Genomic DNA, 18,980 nt, shown 5'->3' on the forward strand with positions numbered 1-18,980 from the left:
AGATATGTTACATAAGGTTTTCTGTATACATAAAATATTACATAAAATTTAAAAGATAGATCGACAATCAGGAAACTTAAGTGAGTTGAACAGATCTACAGACACATAGTCTAATGCTTTCTATTATATTGAGATACCTCTCCTAAAGAATAAATACAGGATGCTTTGCACCCTGAAAATGGTGAAAAGTACAAAATACAGCTCCCTATCTAGCTCCAGGAAAAAGCTAGGAGATGGAGTGTACAGAGAACCAATTAAGCCAAATAATTGATAAATACAAATAAATGCTTTCAGCTAAGTACTGTGTTAGATTATTATGAATATAGGGGATGGGTGGCGGCAGGGAGATGTTCTCAAGTTTCTCAACTTGTAGTTGCAGAAGACTGCTACGGTTAAAATGAGAGACATACATTAGACACTATATATTGTGGTTGTAGACTGTGACATTATGAGCCCAGTCCTTTTCCTAGTAAACCGTCTTTAGCTCCTGTTTCCAAGAGGAGGTAGGTGAGGAGGGGGAACTGTTCTTCCCTGGCTACAGAGTTGACTTGTCACACTCGGGTCACTTTAAAGGAAAGTGACAGTAAGGGTAAAGCCAATTTACACAAGCCAGCCTAATACACTCCTAAAATACTTCTTGGGCTCACAGGACACTTGACATACAAACCTCTTCAGTGAAATTTAAAGAACTGACCTTAGCTCCCTCTGTTAAGGAGAGCTGAGGAGGTAAAATGAACTGGCATTCACTCATGCGCAGTAAACAATACCACGGTTCGCAAGAGTCCGGCTGGAGGCGGAGCTAACAGGCCCGGATAATACGTCACGGAGCGTAAGTGCGTCACTTTTCGAGGCGGAACGTCCGGTCCCGGTTTCCTCGGCGACAGCGGCGGGCTGGTCCGCGTGTGGTGTCTGGGCTTCGCAGGCATGGGGACTCCTCCAGGCCTGCAGACGGACTGCGAGGCGCTGCTCAGCCGCTTCCAGGAGACGGACAGTGTGCGCTTCGAGGACTTCACGGAGCTCTGGAGGAGTATGAAGTTCGGGACCATCTTCTGGTGGGTGTTTCTACTCGGCTGCCCGCCTCTCTCTGGTCGGGGGGGGGGCGTGGGGGGAGGGTCGTAGGAAGCTGCTCTCTTCTCCAACGCCTCGCAGCACCTGGGAAGGGCTGAGAAAGGCGGCGGTCTCAGAAAGCTGCCCCCAGCTCTGCCGGGCCTCCTTCCTTGCGGCTGCATCCTTTTGCGGCATCCTCCTCAGTGTTATTTCTGCCCGGCCGTCCTTCTCAGCCCCCCTCTCTGGGCCCTCTGCCTGGTACCGGCTTACCCTCCCTGCAGTGGTGTTCTCTTAGAACCTCGTGTTTGAAAACAAAACGAACACCTAGACAAGGACAAACGCCTGCACGGCGGAATTCATTTTTTTATAGGACCACCAAAGTTGCCTTTCTAAAGTGCAAATTTGATCCTGTCACTCCCCTGCTTACCACTCCAGTGGTTTCCACTGCCCTTTAGGATAAAGCTCAACTTCCCTAATTCCCCAATTCCCTAATATGCCTGGCAAGACCCTCCGTGACCGGCCTCAGCCCATCTCAGCGACTTGATCTGCCGTTCCCCTCCATGCCCTCACTTGCTCCATTCTGCCTGTGGCCCTCTTCAGGCGTTTCAAAAGCCCGGAGCTTTCCCCCAGCTCTTTCTTCTGCCAGGTCACCTTCGACTTCACTCGGTTTTAAGCTCAAATGACATTTCTTTCGGGAAGCCTTCCTTTGCCCTCCTAAAGTAAGGCGTTCAGACTCTGTTTTTCCTAGAGCACTCTTCTTACTTTATCTGTGGGCTTTTACCACAGGGTATTGTGAAGTGTAGTAGAGTGGCTCCTGAGCCCCACTGCCTGATTTGGAGTGAGTCCCCAGAGTAACCTGACTTTGGGGGGAAGTTTGCCTGAGCTTCTGTATCTATAGAATGGAGACAGTGATAATACTTCCCATTGTATTTCTGAGGGTTAAATGAGCTAATATATGTTAAGTGCTCAAGGACTCTGTAACTATTCATCATCATTATTATTATTGCTTTAAATTTTTCCCTCAGCTGGAGAGAGCTCTGAGGACAGTGACTGGATGAATTTAGTATCCGTTGGCATAACATACATAATAGTGAAAAAGCTAAATAATTGGATTCTAAATAATTGGATTCAAATAATTGGACTGAATTCTTGTGATTCAAGCTCTGTGTTTTCCTGAATAAAAAGTAAAAGTTCTCTTTTTTGTCGTAATATAATAATTACTTACATAGTTTGTACATTGCATGGTTTGAAGATAGAGAGCTATTTGTTGTACAGTTAATGAAAGGAAAGGAACTAATTTTGTTTTTTTGAAGATTTTATTTATTTGACAGAGAGAGAGAGAGAGAGCACAAGCAGGGGTGCGCCAGGCAGAGGGAGAGAGAGAAGCAGGTTTTCCTGCAGAGCAGGGAGCTGGATGTGGGGCTCCATCCCAGGACCTTGGGATCATGACCTGAGCTGAAGGCAGTGGCTTAACCAACTGAGCCACCCAGGCACCCCAGGAACTCATTTTTTAATGGCTACTAAATGTGATGTGTTTATAGCTTAATGTATTTAATCCATAGAAGAACTCTGAAAAGCAAGTATATAATTATCTTTGTTTTTTAAAAGGGGACATTGAGGCTTGAGGTTAAGTAATCTCCACGATCAAACCACTAGTAGGTGGTAGAGCAGATAATGAGAACTGTATGTCTGTCTGCATCCAAAACCTGTGGTCTTTCAGTGCATCTCTCCTGAGAAGTGGCAGTTAAGGAAAATTTTGCTGGGGTTACCTCAATATTTAGCTAATGAAGAAAAACTAAAATGAGAAAAAAAGTGAGGACGACTTGAAGAATGATGTTACTTCTTTAGAAATTGCTTTGGTTGCTAATACAACAGTAGGTATTTTGCATTCTTTTAGTATATTTATTATTTGAAGTGTGTAGGCTTTGGGAGTATAGAGCAGTTGCTTTCCTGCTCTGCACCCTCTTTACTTTGGTGAGCTTTACCCTGCAGAATTGAGAGGAAGTCATGGGTTAGGTTGTGTTGTGGTTCTCTAACTTTTTCACCTAGATGTCTCAAAGACAAATGAGGGGTACGGTGAATCCCTGAGAGTATTGAGGAAATCTCCATTCTACGTAAAATGCGTTTAATTTTTGTATTTTATTCTGTAATATAACCATGATTATTTTAATATTTAAAAAAATTTTTTTTAAAGATTTCTTATTTATTTATTGTCAGAGAGAGAGCAGGCAGAGTCACAGGCAGAGGCAGAGAGAGAAGCAGGCTCCCTGCTGGACAAGGATCCCCATGCAGGACTCGATCCCAGGACCTCGGGATCATGACCTGAGCCGAAGGCAGTGGCTTAACCGACTGAGCCACCCAGGTGTCCCTTTAATATTTTAAATGTTTAAAATTTTTACCTGGGAATAATTTGTAACCTCTCCCTTTTTGCTCGCCAATTCAACAAGTAAATTTGATGCTTTAGAAAGAGCACTATGTTTACCTACTATATGCCTGTGCCTCAGGGTAAGAAGCACAGTGGAAAATTAGGTCATGCTTGATCATGAAAGGATCAGATGTGGACTGCCTCTTCAGTTTCTAGCAGCTGCTAGAATATACATCTTCTAATTTTTGTTCATTACTTGTTTACTGAGAGTCCTAATATATTTTCTCTTTGTTTCCTAGTGGTAGAATGAGAAATTTAGAAAAGAACAAGTTTACAAAAGAAGCAATAGCTTTGGCTTGGCAATATTTTTTACCTCCATACACCTTCCAGATCAGAGTTGGTGCTTTGTATCTGCTATACGGATTATATAACACCCAACTGTGTCAACCAAAGCAAAAGGTAATACTTGTTTTCCCTCAGCAACATAGGAAATAGGTACAAGATTTTTACAACAAACTGATTTTAATAGGAATGCCAGTGTTTCAAAAATATAATACATTTGTGAAGATTTACCTTTAGTAACAACTTTTTAACTTTTGTTTGTAGATTAGAGTTGCCCTGAAGGATTGGGATGAAGTTTTAAAATTTCAGCAAGATTTGATAAATGCACAACATTTTGATGCAGCATATATTTTTAGGAAACTACGACTAGACAAAGCATTTCACTTTACAGCTATGCCCAAATTGGTATGTTGTCTAAAATAGATCATTTTTCAAAATGAGAACTAATGCTTTATTGTTCATAAAGCACCTCAATCTCCATGAAGTGGAAAAGATACCATGTAATTTCTCATACTTCTGGAAAGGTTTCTTAAAATAGGAGAAAATGCTAATTACCTTTCTTTTGCAAACAATTTAGTCTTTGCTTTTAAATGCAGTGTTTCTAAATGCCGTCTATTAAATTGTTAGAAGAAATTAGATTAGGCATCTGCCATTTGCTTATTTCCCTTTTCAGACACTAGGTTACTGAAAGAGGACCAAGGAATTTTAATGTCAGTTGGTGAAAAGTTGAAACCTCCACTAATAAAATTTATTTCTTCAGTCTTAATGACTGATGAGACACTAGATTGAAAGAGCATTAAGTCCTAATTCTGGTTCTGACATCAGCTGGCAAATCATATAACGTGTCTGAATATCATCTAAAGTTAGAAGCATATGGCATGGCATCTTAAAGGTTATTTTAAAATTTTAGTAGTCTTTGGGAAATGGATTATCTAAAAAATATCCTTTAAAAGACATTCATTATCATCTAGCTATCATATAGGATGAAGAAGAAAATTCAGCGAGCTGAAGTTACAGAAGAATTTAAGGACCCAAATGATCGTGTAATGAAACTTATCACTTCGGATGTATTAGAGGTAAATTTGTTTTTTCTGCCCTTGAAATTAAAAAAAATTGTTATTATTAACTATATATTGAAGTTATACCTTCATCTATGGGGTACTGAAGTTGTTTCTAATGAATTTAACTGTTGATAGAATGCTTATTTTTTCTCCAAAGTAACAGAAATAATACACCCTAATATATGAAAATTTATGGAATAAATCTGGAAACTCAGAAGCAAAAAGATGTAGAAGACTGTATTTGAACTTGGGTATTTAGATTCAAATACTGAAACCACCATTTGTATTTGACTTTAGATAGGTCATAAAACAAAAATTTAGGGCACCTGGGTAGCTCAGTGGGTTAAAGCCTCTGCATTAGGTCATGATCCCAGGGCCCTGGGATCAGGCCCCACATGGGGCTCTCTGCTCAGTGGGGAGCCTGCTTCCTCCTCTCTCTGCCTGCCTCTCTGCCTACTTGTGATCTCTGTCTGTCAAATAAATAAAATCTTTAAAAAAATAAAATGTGTTCATTTCCTAAGTTCCCTTTTACATGTTTATTTAAAAACTTACTGAATAACAATGAGGCTATTCTGATAAAAATTTGAAATCAAGAATTATGGATAAGAGGTACACTCTTTTTTTTTATTTTTTTATTTTTTCAGTGTTCCAAGATTCATTTTTTGTGCACCATACCCAGTGTGCCATGCAATACATGCCCTCCTTAATACCCACCACCAGGCTCATCTAACCCTGCACCCCCCTCCCTCCAAAACCCTCAGTTTGGGGCGCCTGGGTGGCTCGGTGGGTTAAGCCGCTGCCTTCGGCTCAGGGCATGATCTCAGGGTCCTGGGATTGAGTCCCGCATCGGGCTCTCTGCTCAGCAGGGAGCCTGCTTCCTCCTCTCTCTCTCTCTGCCTGCCTCTCTGCCTACTTGTGACCTCTCTCTGTCAAATAAATAAATAAAATCTTTTAAAAAACAAAACAAAACCCTCAGTTTGTTTGTCAGAGTGCACAGTCTATCATGGTTCGTCTTCCCTTCTAATTTCCCCCAATTCACTTTTCCATTCCTACTAATGTCCCCCATGTTATTCCTTATACTCCACAAGTAAGTGCAACCATACAATAATTAACTCTCTCTGCTTGACTTATTTCACTCAACATAATCTCCTCCAGTCCCGTCCATGTTGATACAAAAGTTGGTATTCATCTTTTCTGATGGAGGCATAATATTCCACTGTATATATGGACCATATCTTCTTTATCCATTTGTCTGTTGAAGGGCATCTTGCCTCTTTCCACAATTTAGCAATTGTGGCCATTGTTGCTAGGAACATTGGGCTATAGATAGCCTATCTTTTCACTACATCTGTATCTTTGGGGTAAATACCTAGTAGTGCAATTGCAGCGTTATAGGGTACCTCTATTTTTAATTTCTTAAAGAATCTCAAGACTGTTTTCCAAAGTGGCTGCACCGACTTGCATTCCCACCAACAGTGTAAAAGGGTTCCCCTTTCTCCACATCTTCTCCAACACTTGTTGTTTCCTGTCTTGTTAATTTTGGCCATTCTAACTGGTGTAAGGTGGTATCTCAATGTGGTTTTGATTTGAATTTCCCTGATGGCTAATGATGATGAGCATTTTTTTATGTGTCTGTTAGCCATTTGTATGTCTTCTTTGGAGTAGTGCCTGCTCATGTCTTCTGCCCATTTTCTGACGTGGTAATCTATTTTTTGAGTCTTGAGTTTGAGGAGTTCTTTACAGATCTTGGATATCAGCCCTTTGTCTGTGGTATCCTTTGCAAATATCTTCTCCCATTCTGTGGGTTGCCCCTTTGTTTTGTTGACTGTTTCCTTTGCTGTGCAGAAGCTTTTGATCTTGATGAAGTCCCAAAGGTTCATTTTTGCCTTTGTTTCTTTTGCTTTTGGAGACATGTCTTGAAAGAAGTTGCTGTGGCCAATGTTGAAGAGGTTACTGCCTATGTTCGCCTCTAGGATTTTGATAGATTTCTGCTTCATGTTGAAGTCTTTTTCTGTTTTGAGTTTCTCTTTGTGTGTGGTATAAGAAAATGGTCAGGATTAATTCTTCTAAACATAGCTGTCCAATTTTCCCAGCACCATTTTTTGAAGAGACTGTCTTTTATTTTTTCCTGCTTTGTTGAAGATTATTTGACCACACAGTTGCAGGTCCATGTGTGGGCTCTCTGTTCTGTTCCACCGGTCTGTGTGTGTGTGTTTGTGCCAGTACCATGCTGTCTTGGTGATCACAGCTTTGCAGTAAAGCTTGAAATCAGGAAACGTGATGCCCCCAGTTTTTTCTTTTTCAACATTTCATTAGCAATTTGGGGTCTTTTCTAGTTCCATACAAATTTCAGGATTGTCCTAGCACTTTGAAAAATGCTGGTGGAATTTTGATCGGGGTGGCATTGAAAGTATAGTTTGCTCTAGGCAGTGTAGACATATTAACAATGTTTCTTCTGATCATGAGCATGGAAAACTTACCATCTTTTTGTGTCTTCAATTTCTTTCATGAGTGTTCTGTAGTTCCTTGAGTACAGATCCTTTGGTTAGGTTTATTCTCAGGTATCTTATGGTTTTTGGTGCTATAGTAAATGGAATTGATTCTCTAATCTCCCTTTCTGTGTTTTCATTGTTAGTGTGTAGGAAAGCAACTGATTTCTATGCATTGATTTTGTATCCAGCCACATCACTGAATTGCTGTATGAGTTCTAGTAGTTTGGGGTTGGAATCTTTTGGGTTTGCCATATAAAGGATCATGTCATCTGTGAAGAGAGAGAGTTTGATTTCTTCTTTGCCAATTTGAATATCTTTTATTTCTTTTTGTCTGATCGCTGTTGCTAGGACTTCCAGTACTATGTTGAACAACAGTGGCGAGAGTGGGCATCCTTGTCCTGTTCCTGATCTCAAAGGGAAGGCTGTCAGCTTTTCTCCACTGAGAATGATTTTCACTGTGGGTTTTTCATAGATAGGTTTTATGAAGTTGAGGAATATTCCCTCTATCCCTATACTTTGAAAAGTTTTAATCAGGAACGGATGCTGTATTTGGTTAAATGCTTTTTTTGCATCAATTGAGAAGACCATGTGGTTCTTCTCTCTTCGCTTATTGATTTTTTCTGTCTCACTGATTGATTTCCAAAAACTGAACCACCCTTGCATCCCAGAGGTAAATCCCACCTGGTCATGGTAGATAATCTTCATAATGTACTGTTGGATCCTGTTAGCTAAGATCTTGAGAATCTTGGCATCCATATTCATCAAGAAAATTGGTCTGAAATTCTCCTTTTTGATGGGATCTTTGCCTGGTTTGGGGATCAGGGTAATGCTGGCTTCATTGAAAGAGTCTGGAAATTTTCCTTCTGTTTCCATTATTTTGAAAAAGCTTCAGGAGAATAGGTATTCTTTGAATGTTTGGTAGAATTCCTCAGGGAATCCATCAGGTGCTGGGCTCTTGGTTTTTGGGAGGGTTTTTGATCACTGCTTCAGTGTTGTTACTGGATATTCAGGTTGTCGGTTTCTTCCTGTTTCAGTCTTGGAAGTTTATAGGCTTCCAGGAATGCATCCATTTCATCTAGGTTGCTTAACTTATTGGCATATAACTGTTGAATAGTAATTTCTGATGATTGTTTCTATTTCCTTGGTGTTAGTTGTGATCTGTCCTCTTTCACTCATAATTTTATTAATTTGGGTCCTCTCTCTTTTCTTTTGGATTAGTTTAGCCAGTGGTTTATCAATCTTATTGATTCTTTCAAAGAACAGCTTTTAGTTTCGTTGATGTGTTCTACTGTATGTCTAGTTTGTAACTCATTGATCTCTGCTCTGATCTTGATTATTTCCCTTCTTGTGCACGGGTTGGCTTAATTTGTTGATTTTCCAGTTCTTTAAGGTGTAAAGAGAGCTGGTGTGTTCTGGATTTTTCAGTTTTTTTTGAGTGAGGCTTGGATAGCTATGTCTTTCCCCCTTTGCCATATCCCATAGGTTTTAGACCCATCTGTCTTGATTCTCATTGGTTTCCATGAATTGTTTAAGTTCTTTTTTGATTTCCTGGTTGATCCAAACATTCTTAAGCAGGTTGGTCTTTAGCTTCCAAGTTTTTAATTCCTTCCAAACTTTTTCTTGTGGTTGAGTTCCAGTTTTAAAGCATTGCAGTCTGAGAATATGCAGGGAATAATCTCAGTCTTTTGGTATCAGTTGAGCCCTGATTTGTGACCCAGTATGTGGTCTGTTCTGGAGAAAGTTCCATGTGCACTCGAAAATTATGAATATTCTGTTGTTTTAGGGTGGAAAGTTCTGTATATATCTATGAGGTCCATCTGGTCCAATGTGTCATTCAAAGCTCTTGTTTCCTTATTAATTTTCTGCTTGGATAATCTGTCTGCTACTGAGAGTAGCATGTTAAGATCCCCTATAATTAATGTATTCATATCAATATGGCTTTTTATTTTGATTAACAGTTGGCTTATGTAGTTGGCTGCTCCCATATTGGGGGCATATATATTTATAATTGTTAGATCTTCTTGGTGGATAGACCCTTTACGAATGATGTAGTGTCCTTCTGTATCTCTGACTACAGTCTTTAGTTTAAAATCTGATTTATCTGATATGAGAATCGCTACCCCAGCTTTCTTTTGAGGACTGTTGGCATGAAAGATGATTCTCCATCCCTTCACTTTCAGTCTGGATGTATCTTTTGGTTCCAAATGTGTCTCTTGTAGACAGCATATGGATGGGTCCTGTCGTTTTATTCAGTCTGCAACCTTGTACCATTTTATGGGAGCATTTAGGCCATTCATGTTGAGAGTGATTATTGAAAGATAAGTTTTTATTGACAGCATGTTGCCTGTGAAGTCCTTGCTTCTATAGATTGTCTCTGTGAATTTCTGTTCTATGTCACTCTTGGGTTCTTTCTTATTTTATAGAAGCCCCCCTTAATATTTCTTGTAGTGCTGGCTTGGTGGTCACATACTCTTTTACACCTTGCTGGTCATGGAAGCTTTTTATCTCTCCATCCATTTTGAGTGTCAAACTTGCTGGATAAAGTATTCTTGGCTGCATATTCTCATTTAGTGCCCTGAATATGTCTTGCCAGCCCTTTCTGGCTTGTCAGGTTTCTGTGGACAGGTCTGATGGTATCCTGATGGACGTTCCTCTGTACATAAGGAATCTCTTCCCCCTAGCTGCACTTAGAACCTCTTGTCTAAAATTGTGATTCATGAATTTTGCAATCGAATGTCTGGAGATCTTTCTAGATTTGTTGATCTTGGTGGGTGTCTTTTCTGCCTCCAGGACACAAATGCTTGTTCCATTTCCCAGACTGGGGAAATTTTTATCCAGAATTTTTTCAACGATATTTTCTAGTCTTCTCTCTTTCTCCATCCCCTCAGGGATCCCAATAATTCTGACGTTGGAATGTTTCATGGTGTCATTTATTTCCCTAATTCTTTTTTCATGGCTTCTAAGCTGTTTGTTCCAGGCCTCCTCTTGATCTTTTCCTCTATCAGTTTGTCCTCTAAATCACTAATTCTGTCTTCTGCCTCGGTTACCCTAGCTGTTAGAGTATTTAGAGGAGTTTGGATCTCATATTGGTTTTCGCCAGCCTAGCCATTGCCTGGATAGTTGTTGCCCTGAATTCCCTTTCTGACATATTGTTTATGTCCATATCCAGCCCAACAGTTCTAGGGAAGAGGGCACAGTCTTTGGATTTTTCCTCTGTTGGGTGTTCCTCCTCCTCGTCATTTCGGTGAGAGGTGGCTAAGGGGATGTATAGCTGACTATATCAACCACGATCTAAGCAAGGTACACCCTTTCCACTGATGTCTTCTGCCCCCGTAGAGATCCAGAATTGTATAATATTACATCTCAGGCTGATTTTATGGGTGTTCAGAGTGTTCTGGTAGATATTTAGCACACTTTAGGGAACCAGTTGAAACAGGGTCTCCTACTTCTCCGCTTTCTTTTCCCTCCTCCACCTAAGAGGCCAGTTTTTTTGTTTTTTTGTTTTTAAAGATTTTATTTATTTGACAGACAGAGATCACAAGTAGGCAGAGAGGCAGGCAGAGAGAGGAGGAAGCAGGCTCCCTGCTGAGCAGAGAGCCCGATGTGGGGCTCGATCCCAGAACCCTGGGATCATGACCTGAGCCGAAGGCAGAGGCTTTAACCCACTGAGCCACCCAGGCACCCCTAAGAGGCCAGTCTTAAAGTAGCTTTACCATCTAATGTATTTTGGTATTTTATTTCAGTTGTTCAGTATTAAGAAAAAAATCTTCTTTTACATGGATCAGTAGTGAGAGTCATAAAGTTTTACATGCATGGTAAAACACCGCCCTGAGTTTAAAACAATACCCATTATCAGGACTACAACCTAATAATTGATGATATATTCACATGTTAAAAGAATGAATATATACAAACATAAAGGGAGAGAGAATTCTCATGAGCAAGTCAGTCTAACCAGGTACTAGCTTAGGTCAGGTTTTTTAAGTTCTTTAATCCTTAGTTTCCCCCTCTTTAATATTAGGATTACCATTCTTATTTCATCCAATTGTAAGAATTGAAACTGAATTATGTCTGAATAATGCTGAGGATGATATGTGGCACATAGTGGACTCTTTACAAATGTTACTTCTTTTTTTTTCCTCAACCGTATTCAATTTTTTCTTGTATCAGGAGTGAAAGAGGGATCAGATTTTCAATTTGCTCAAATGTTTCTCTGTATTTTAGATGCTACCATATTCTAATAGCTTTAGCCTGTCAGATTTCATTTGTTATGTTTATAGTTAAGGTAGCAAATTGATTTTTTTAAAGACATTGATTTATTTGAGAGCGAGGGAAAGAGTGTGTGTATGAGACTGGAGGAGGGGATGAGGGAGAGCGATTCTCAAGCAGACTGCCTACTGAATGTGGAGCGGGTCGTGGGGCTCAATCTCAGGACCTGTGAGATCATGACCTGAGGTGAGGTTAAGAGTCAGATGCTTAACCAACAAATTGATTTTTGAAAGTACTCTGGGTATGCTCTGTAAAATAGCTGTTTTTAAGAAAAAATTGTTAATTTGGGATCCATGGGTGGTGTTCAGAAGGCCCATGTATCCTTTTCCCCCTGCATTGTATGATAAACTCTCATAAATATGGGGGCTTGGTTTGGTTGAGGTACCATAACTACCTTCACATTCTCAAAGGTGTTCATGCTCCAACTCTCACTCCTCCCCACCCCTCACCAAAAGATAAGAATTACTGTGTTAGAAGGAATCTGCTTACTAAATGTCTAGTCATACTACGTAGTATAGTACAGGAGCTAAACAAGATGTTTTTTATAGATTATTTTATTCCTTATAATATCCCTGCCAAATAGGTGTTTTAAACAATTTTTAATTATTTGTTTAACTTCAAGTTTATATTTAGGCTTAGGATGAGGATTCACTGAGGGGAGGTTGTATGAAAGATGGAAATGCAAGGTTCCTGCTGTAAAGAAGGTAGGCAGTCCATGATGGAAGCCCAGTGGAGAGGTTAGCCTTGAGCAGGAGAAGGCATAATTCTTTTGAAACTTGGGGAAAGGAGGTGAAAATGGATTCATATGATTTGTTGTGAAGAAGAGAAATAGACCTGATTAGTCTGAACTTTAAGAAATGGCATTGAGGGTTCAAGGAATTGAGAATAGAGAAAGTTTGGAATAAACACTGTGAAGAACAAAAGGTTTGGGGATAGCAGAAAGGATTGCCAGGAAGTACTGAGGTTAATCCTAAAGAGGCAGAGGATGTTTTAGAACAGCAAGACATTACATTGTTCTTATCCATATTCTTTTAATGAAAAAGACGATTTGAATCCAATTATAATTTTTGGTTGTGGACTTATATGGTGGTGGAATGTTAATTTATTTTTCTTTTTTTTTTTTAAACATTTTATTTATTTATTTGTCAGAGAGAGAGCAAGCGAGAGAGCAAGCACAGGCAGACAGAGTGGAAGGCAGAGTCAGAGGAAGAAGCAGGCTCCCTGCGGAGCAAGGAGCCCGATGTGGGACTCGATTCCAGGATGCTGGGATCATGACCTGAGCCGAAGGCAGCTGCTTAACCAACTGAGCCACCCAGGCGTCCCAATTTATTTTTTCAACATACCTTCTTGAACATGCTTTTTAATTTTGATTTTAAGTTCTTTTTCTGTATGAATTGAAGGTCCTGATGGTGTTGAATTAAAGGTTCCTCTGTTTAAAAAAATTGTGTATGTCAGCAAATAGGTGTGGAAGATTTTAGAGCTGAAGTGATGCATAAAGGCATGTCCTTTTAGGGTGGTTAGGGAGGAGGGTCAGAAGGGCCAAGCTATGGAATGGCTATCCCTAGAAATTTCTGTATGAAGTTATCCTGACTACCTAGGGTCTTTGGCTCGCCACAGATCTGCTTTGAGATCCTTATCCCTCAATACCTCAGTTGACTCTGTCCTGTCCTAGTGTAGTCTTCCACCCATTCTCACTGATAATCCTTACATTTAATACTCCCTTACTTTCCTTCTGCACAAATACTATTAAGTCTGCCCATCAGCACCTGAATTTTTGTCATCATTCTGTCACTCATTAGTTCTAGCTTTGTGGTTAAGGAGGCATAATCAAATGAAAAAAATAGGACCAGAACTTCTAGTTTTGTTGAATCACTATATTGTACAACTGAAACTAATATAACTTTCTATGTTAACTATAATGGAATTTTAAAAAGAAACTTTTGATTTTTAATTTTAACTGTTACTTAAATATGACCTTGAGCCAGTCATTTCTTTTCTGAGTCTTTATATGGTTAAAATAATGGCTATGATATGTTGTGTTTTCAAAATGTGCCAGGAACAATGTTAGATGTTTTATGTTGTTATCTCACTAATAATCTTAGTTACCCTATAAAGAAGGTGATATTTTCCTAATCTTAAAAACAAGGAAACTGGGGTGCCTGGGTGGCTCAGCGGGTTAAGCCTCTGCCTTCGGCTCAGGTCATGATCCCAGAGTCCTGGGATCGAGCCCCACATAGGGCTCTCTGCTCAGCAGGGAGCCTGCTTCCCCCTCTCTCTCTGCCTGCCGCTCTGCCTACTTGTGATCTCTGTCAAATAAATAAATAAAATCTTTAAAAAAAAATGAACAAACAAGGAAACCGAGGTTCCGAGAAGTAATTTCCATAAAGTGCAGTACAGTAAGGTACAGACTGGATTTGAGTGTCCAAGCCTATAAGGTTCTAAGCCCATGCACTTTCTTTTATTTCTTAATTCTTTACCTTTGTATAGTGCTTTACATTTTATAGAACATTCCCATGGTATAAGTACACTTAATACTTTTATACTGGGCTAGATGGCATCATCTCTTCTTTAGTACAGTTGTGCTATTTTGGTTGCATGATTATATTATTTTCAATATACTATACCATATTATTTCTTATTAACTTAGTCATTTTGTGTTGATTTTGCTTATAAGTTTCTCCTCAAAAATGGAAATAAAAAACTCATCTTTTCACTTTTAGGAAATGCTGAATGTTCACGATCATTATCAGAACATGAAACATATAATTTCAGGCGATAAATCCAATCCAGACAAAGCCCTCAGCTTGATAAAGGATGATTTTTTTGACAATATTAAGAACATAGTTTTGGAGCATCAGCAGTGGCACAAAGACAGAAAGGTATGTGACTGCTTGTTGGATACCTCACCATTATATTTGCTTTATACACTAATAAATAGCTGGACTGAGGTGATAAAATTGAGAGGCAGCTTAGTTGAGTGGCTATATGTTTCTAGAGTTACAATTTCGAGGGCTTTATTTTTCTAGCTCTGGCTTTGCCAGTTATCAGCTATGTGATGTTATTTAACCTTACAAACATTTTGTTTTGTAATTATATAATTAAACAATTATTAGTAGCAATTCTATAATATGTGTTAAATAATGCACATTATATATAATATCAGTGTAACTATAATCTTGGTATACCACAGATTTATTATAATCTTTTTAATTTAGCATTTTCCAGAGGTTGCACACTGGCTGTCTTTGGGTCAGATCCACACAGGTGTGGTTTCTTTGATACGGTGTTGATCCTAACACTGCTTTAAAATGTTGAATTAATCACTAGAATTTAAATTTTTGTGGCTTCATTTAAAATTGCAGACATCCAACTTCTCTTAAAAGTAAGTGGTTTGGGGGAATGCCTGGGTGGCTCAGTTGGTTAAACATCCAACTCTTGATTTTTGGCTCAGGTCATGATCTCAGGGTTGTGAGATCGAATCCTGTGTTGGGCTGTGGGCTCAGCACAGAATCTGCTTGAGATTCTTCCCCTCTCCCTTTGCTCTTCTTCCCATGCCCATGCCCTTTCTCTCTCTAAAATAAATAAATAAGGCTAAAAAATATTATTAAAAATTCAGTGGTTCGGAAACCCTGGTTCCATTTTTCTGCATGCTAGCAGACTGCCAGGCCTGAGTTGTGGCTTCTTCCGTTGTGATTGGGCATGCTCTTCCTGACTGGGTTTATCCATTTACAAATCTCGTCAACACAAATCTTCTGTTTAGTTTTCTGATCCAAATACTGATGCTAGGCTGCCCATTTTCCACAGTAACCTTTTCACCTAGAGAAATCAGCTTTGCTCAATTTAACTTTTAAACCACCATTCCATCTTATTTTAGTAAATCCTTTTAGGAAAAAATAAAAACATAAACAATTTCTGATGACTTACTATGTATCTGATAATGTATTAGTGTTTTCACAAATGCTACATAGGTAGTATTATTTTATATATTGTCTTTTAGAAAGATTTGCTCCCACTTTTTGGCTTTTCATTGTATAAAGGGAGCTGGTTCAAAAAAAAAAGGGCTGGCTCAAAACTTAATTTTAGAAAAGATAAAGAAAGTGATAAACTGATAGTCTTGGAAAAGAGGAAACAATTTGCTTCTTGTACACCCATTTATTTTAATGAGAGACAGCACATTTTAGATTGAATACTTTGTTCCAAATGGGTTACACAAATGACCTAAGCAATTCATGTAAAAATCTACTAGATACTCTGTTATAGTGCTTTAATAGTACCTTTTTCTTTTAATAGTATATCTTTTAGTAAGCTCTCTAATTAGCATTACTAAGACCTCTAAAAACCTGAAAGAAAGGAGGATAGACCAATTTTCTTACTGCTGTATGAAGTGTGTGTTTTCCTTCATTAGTTAGGAGGATTCAGACATTAAATTGATAAATTTTAAAACTGTTCTGAAACCTAACTTTGATACTAATGTCAGGTGGTGAACCATGCTGTAGTAATGTGAAGTGATCGTTTAGTTTTGTAGTAACTAAATGATTCTCATTGCTCTAGAATGATTTGCAATTGATTTTTAGTTAATTTGAATTATAAATATATATATTTAACATTTTCGTTCTTTCAGAATCCACCCTTAAAATCAAAAGTTAAAGATGGAGAAGAAAAGAGAGAAGGAAATTCACAAGAATCAGAGGTCAGAAATAATCACTATATGATTATTTATGGGGCAATAATTAAGTTAGCTTTTTTTCGTTTGATATGTGGCTCTGATTCTGTATACAAGTATCATGACCCTTGGTCACTATTATCACAATTATCTCAGACAATTCTGAAACATCAGTTCTCTGAAGAATTAGTTTGTTCTTTTCTGGAAACTGTATGAAAGACACATCAAGTATAGATTGGAAGCGAGGATGGTAAGTGTTTCTGCAGGGAAAGAGGAAGATAACAGTGGAGGGTGCTCTCTGCCCTTACACAGACAGAGCAGAGTTTTTGCATTTTGTCTTTTCTTACTTCTTGTCCGACTTTCAACCAGTGTGGAGGGCTTGCTATTATTTACTGCTTCTGCCTCCACAGAGTTTTTATCTATCTTAGTTGATAAGACAAGGAACCATTTTTGGGCATAGGCAGATGAGGGGGGATGATGGCCTTAATCACCAAGGCTTTCATTCATATGAACCTCTTTAAATCCTAAATAATAACAGTCAGTAGCCATAGGGATGGGATTGTGGACCTGCTATGAGAATGTGGTGTGTTTTTATATGTCTTTGGTCAATATGAGTCCAATGAATGTTAACTACTTTGACCCCTACGTTCTGTCTCACATCTTATTTCTGATAACAAAATAGTTGGGAATCTATTAATTTCTGTTAATATTTATTTTTTTTCCTCCTTCCTGTTTATGTTTTATCCAGAGATGTGAAAGGGCAGAATCTTTAGCGAGAATAAAATCAAAGGCCTTTTCAGTTGTCGTTCAGGTAAGTTATTTCTTTTATAAGATAATTTAGGAATTGACTGGATGCTTTTTTAACAGTATTTTTATTTTTCATTAGAGTAATACATGAATAGTTTAAAAAGTCTAATAATCCTATAGAGCTTTTTCTCTTTTAGTTATCTCTAATGGTATTTACCTGGAATTTTGATGCCTTTGCTTTTTATTGTCTTCCAGCTTTTAGTATTCCTGATCATGGAAAGTTTTAGGATTTTCTCTCTATCCCTTGAGTTTTGAAATTTATGATAATGTAAGTTGGTGTGGGTCTTTTTTCCATCATTGTCTTTGGCTGTCCTGGCAGGCATTCTTTTGATCAGATAACTTTCATTTCTGAGAATTGTTTGTTTGTTTGTTTGTTTGTTTCTTTGATAGCATTTGCTACATTTTTGCTCCTTCTCTTGAATTTTTATTTTATTTTTCTTTTCTGTTTTCAATCTCTGTTTTCAGGGAGATTGCTTAAACTTTGTCTTCTGAATCATTATATTGAATTTTTTATTTTTGCTGACTTTTTTTTTAACCCACTGAGCCACCCAGGCGCCCCATGACTTTTTTTTTTATTGCTAATGGTTTTTTATTTTCTTCCCTGAATCTTTTCTTTAAAAAATGTCTTTTTTTCCTGATGCAATATCTTTATCTTTTATGTGCTTGAGGATGTTAATAACAGTGTTTTGAAGTTTATGTCTTTTCCCCCAGAGTTGCTGTTTTGTTTATTTTGATCTCTTTCATTTTGGTGGCTTTTTTCAAATGTTTAAAGAGCCTCAGATTATATTTAAGAGTGGTCATGTGGAGATATGACTTTTTAACCTCAGTATTTCTTTTTGTTGGATCTCATCATTTTTACCAGAGAGCAATCTCCATTCCCTTGTCTGGGGAAAAGAAGGGTAAATAGGCTCAACCACCAGTGTTTGGGGAGCCTACAGAGAAAATAATCAAGAGGCTTACCATTCCTTATGCAAGTTTCACTAACTTCTCTATTTTCAGTAAGAGGCTTTGTCCTCTTCCTCAGCTATACCATTCCTCAGGCCTATAGCTTCTCTGGTTTAGCCTCTCCAGAGAGCAAGCCTCCTGTTTTCTGTGGGAGGTCAGCTGTGTAGTTTTGAGGTTGGGAAACGGGACACTAATGCCTTTTTTTAGACCCATTTAGTCCCATTTCTAATGATTCTAATTCCTGATCCACTTGAATCAGTTTGGTTTATAGTAACTTTCTCAATACAGGCAATTAGATTTCAGACTTCGTTCTGTTAAGTCAGCTGTCACTCACTGTTCCTACTACCAATTTTTTTTTTTTTTTTTTTTAGCAGCTCCATTGTTTTCTATTATTTCTGTTTTGGAAGTTTATTCAGAAATTTTCTCACTTTCATTTTAGTGGGATTTGAGGGGGGAGAACACGGATAAGTTTATGTGCTTAATCCCATATTTTTTCCTGGATTGTTTTCATGAATATAGGAGTTCCTTTTTCTGTGGGAAATTACTATCATGTTCTAGTTGTAGAAATGAAAAGGAATAAGTAAAAAATTAAAAGTGATTGTAGATTAGTTAAGTGTTACATATTTGTTATCCCACACAGTGAATTGAGCACAAAATATTGTTGAATGAAAGCACCAAGGACAATAAGTTAACTAATCCAAATTGTTTTAAACCAGAACTGCTCACATTATATAGTGCTAATTGATGTTTAGTGTGTATCTTAAAACATGATGAGAATTAAATTGTAATTCCCATAAAGTGTTACAAGAGTGTGTCATAGCATAGCTGCAAGTTTTTTCTTTATTGAGGTGCAATTAAAATATAATGAATGGTAATTTTTTAATAGTTGTTAATACCTGGATTTCAGCATTAGCTGAAAACTCCTGTAAGGACTCTGCTTAAGCAAGTAAGGGAATTCATTGATTGAAATAACTAAAATGTCCTTGTGG

At 38.2% G+C, this 18,980-nt stretch overlaps 1 protein-coding gene across 3 annotated transcripts in view; it reads left to right on the plus strand.

The window, feature by feature from the left end:
• Positions 1 to 841: 841 nt before the first annotated feature.
• SNAPC1 (small nuclear RNA activating complex polypeptide 1) overlaps positions 842 to 18,980 on the plus strand; it is a 34,155-nt gene continuing 16,016 nt past the window's right edge. For 2 of the 3 annotated variants that reach the window (XR_006603749.1, XM_004738888.3), the window contains exons 1-7: positions 842 to 1,052; positions 3,712 to 3,871; positions 4,019 to 4,159; positions 4,726 to 4,830; positions 14,297 to 14,455; positions 16,198 to 16,266; positions 16,988 to 17,050. Coding sequence is in view for 2 of the 3 variants with exons in the window: in XM_004738888.3 (XP_004738945.1) it covers positions 925 to 1,052; positions 3,712 to 3,871; positions 4,019 to 4,159; positions 4,726 to 4,830; positions 14,297 to 14,455; positions 16,198 to 16,266; positions 16,988 to 17,050 (825 nt within the window). In the remaining variant the exon portion in view is untranslated. The remainder of the gene's footprint in view (positions 1,053 to 3,711; positions 3,872 to 4,018; positions 4,160 to 4,725; positions 4,831 to 14,296; positions 14,456 to 16,197; positions 16,267 to 16,987; positions 17,051 to 18,980) is intronic. The other variant, XM_013056850.2, reaches the window with a different exon arrangement.

Source organism: Mustela putorius, unplaced genomic scaffold, assembly GCF_011764305.1.
Source record: "Mustela putorius furo isolate JIRA1106 unplaced genomic scaffold, ASM1176430v1.1 tig00000129_pilon_pilon_pilon, whole genome shotgun sequence".
In the NCBI taxonomy this organism is placed as follows: Eukaryota; Metazoa; Chordata; class Mammalia; order Carnivora; family Mustelidae; genus Mustela; species Mustela putorius.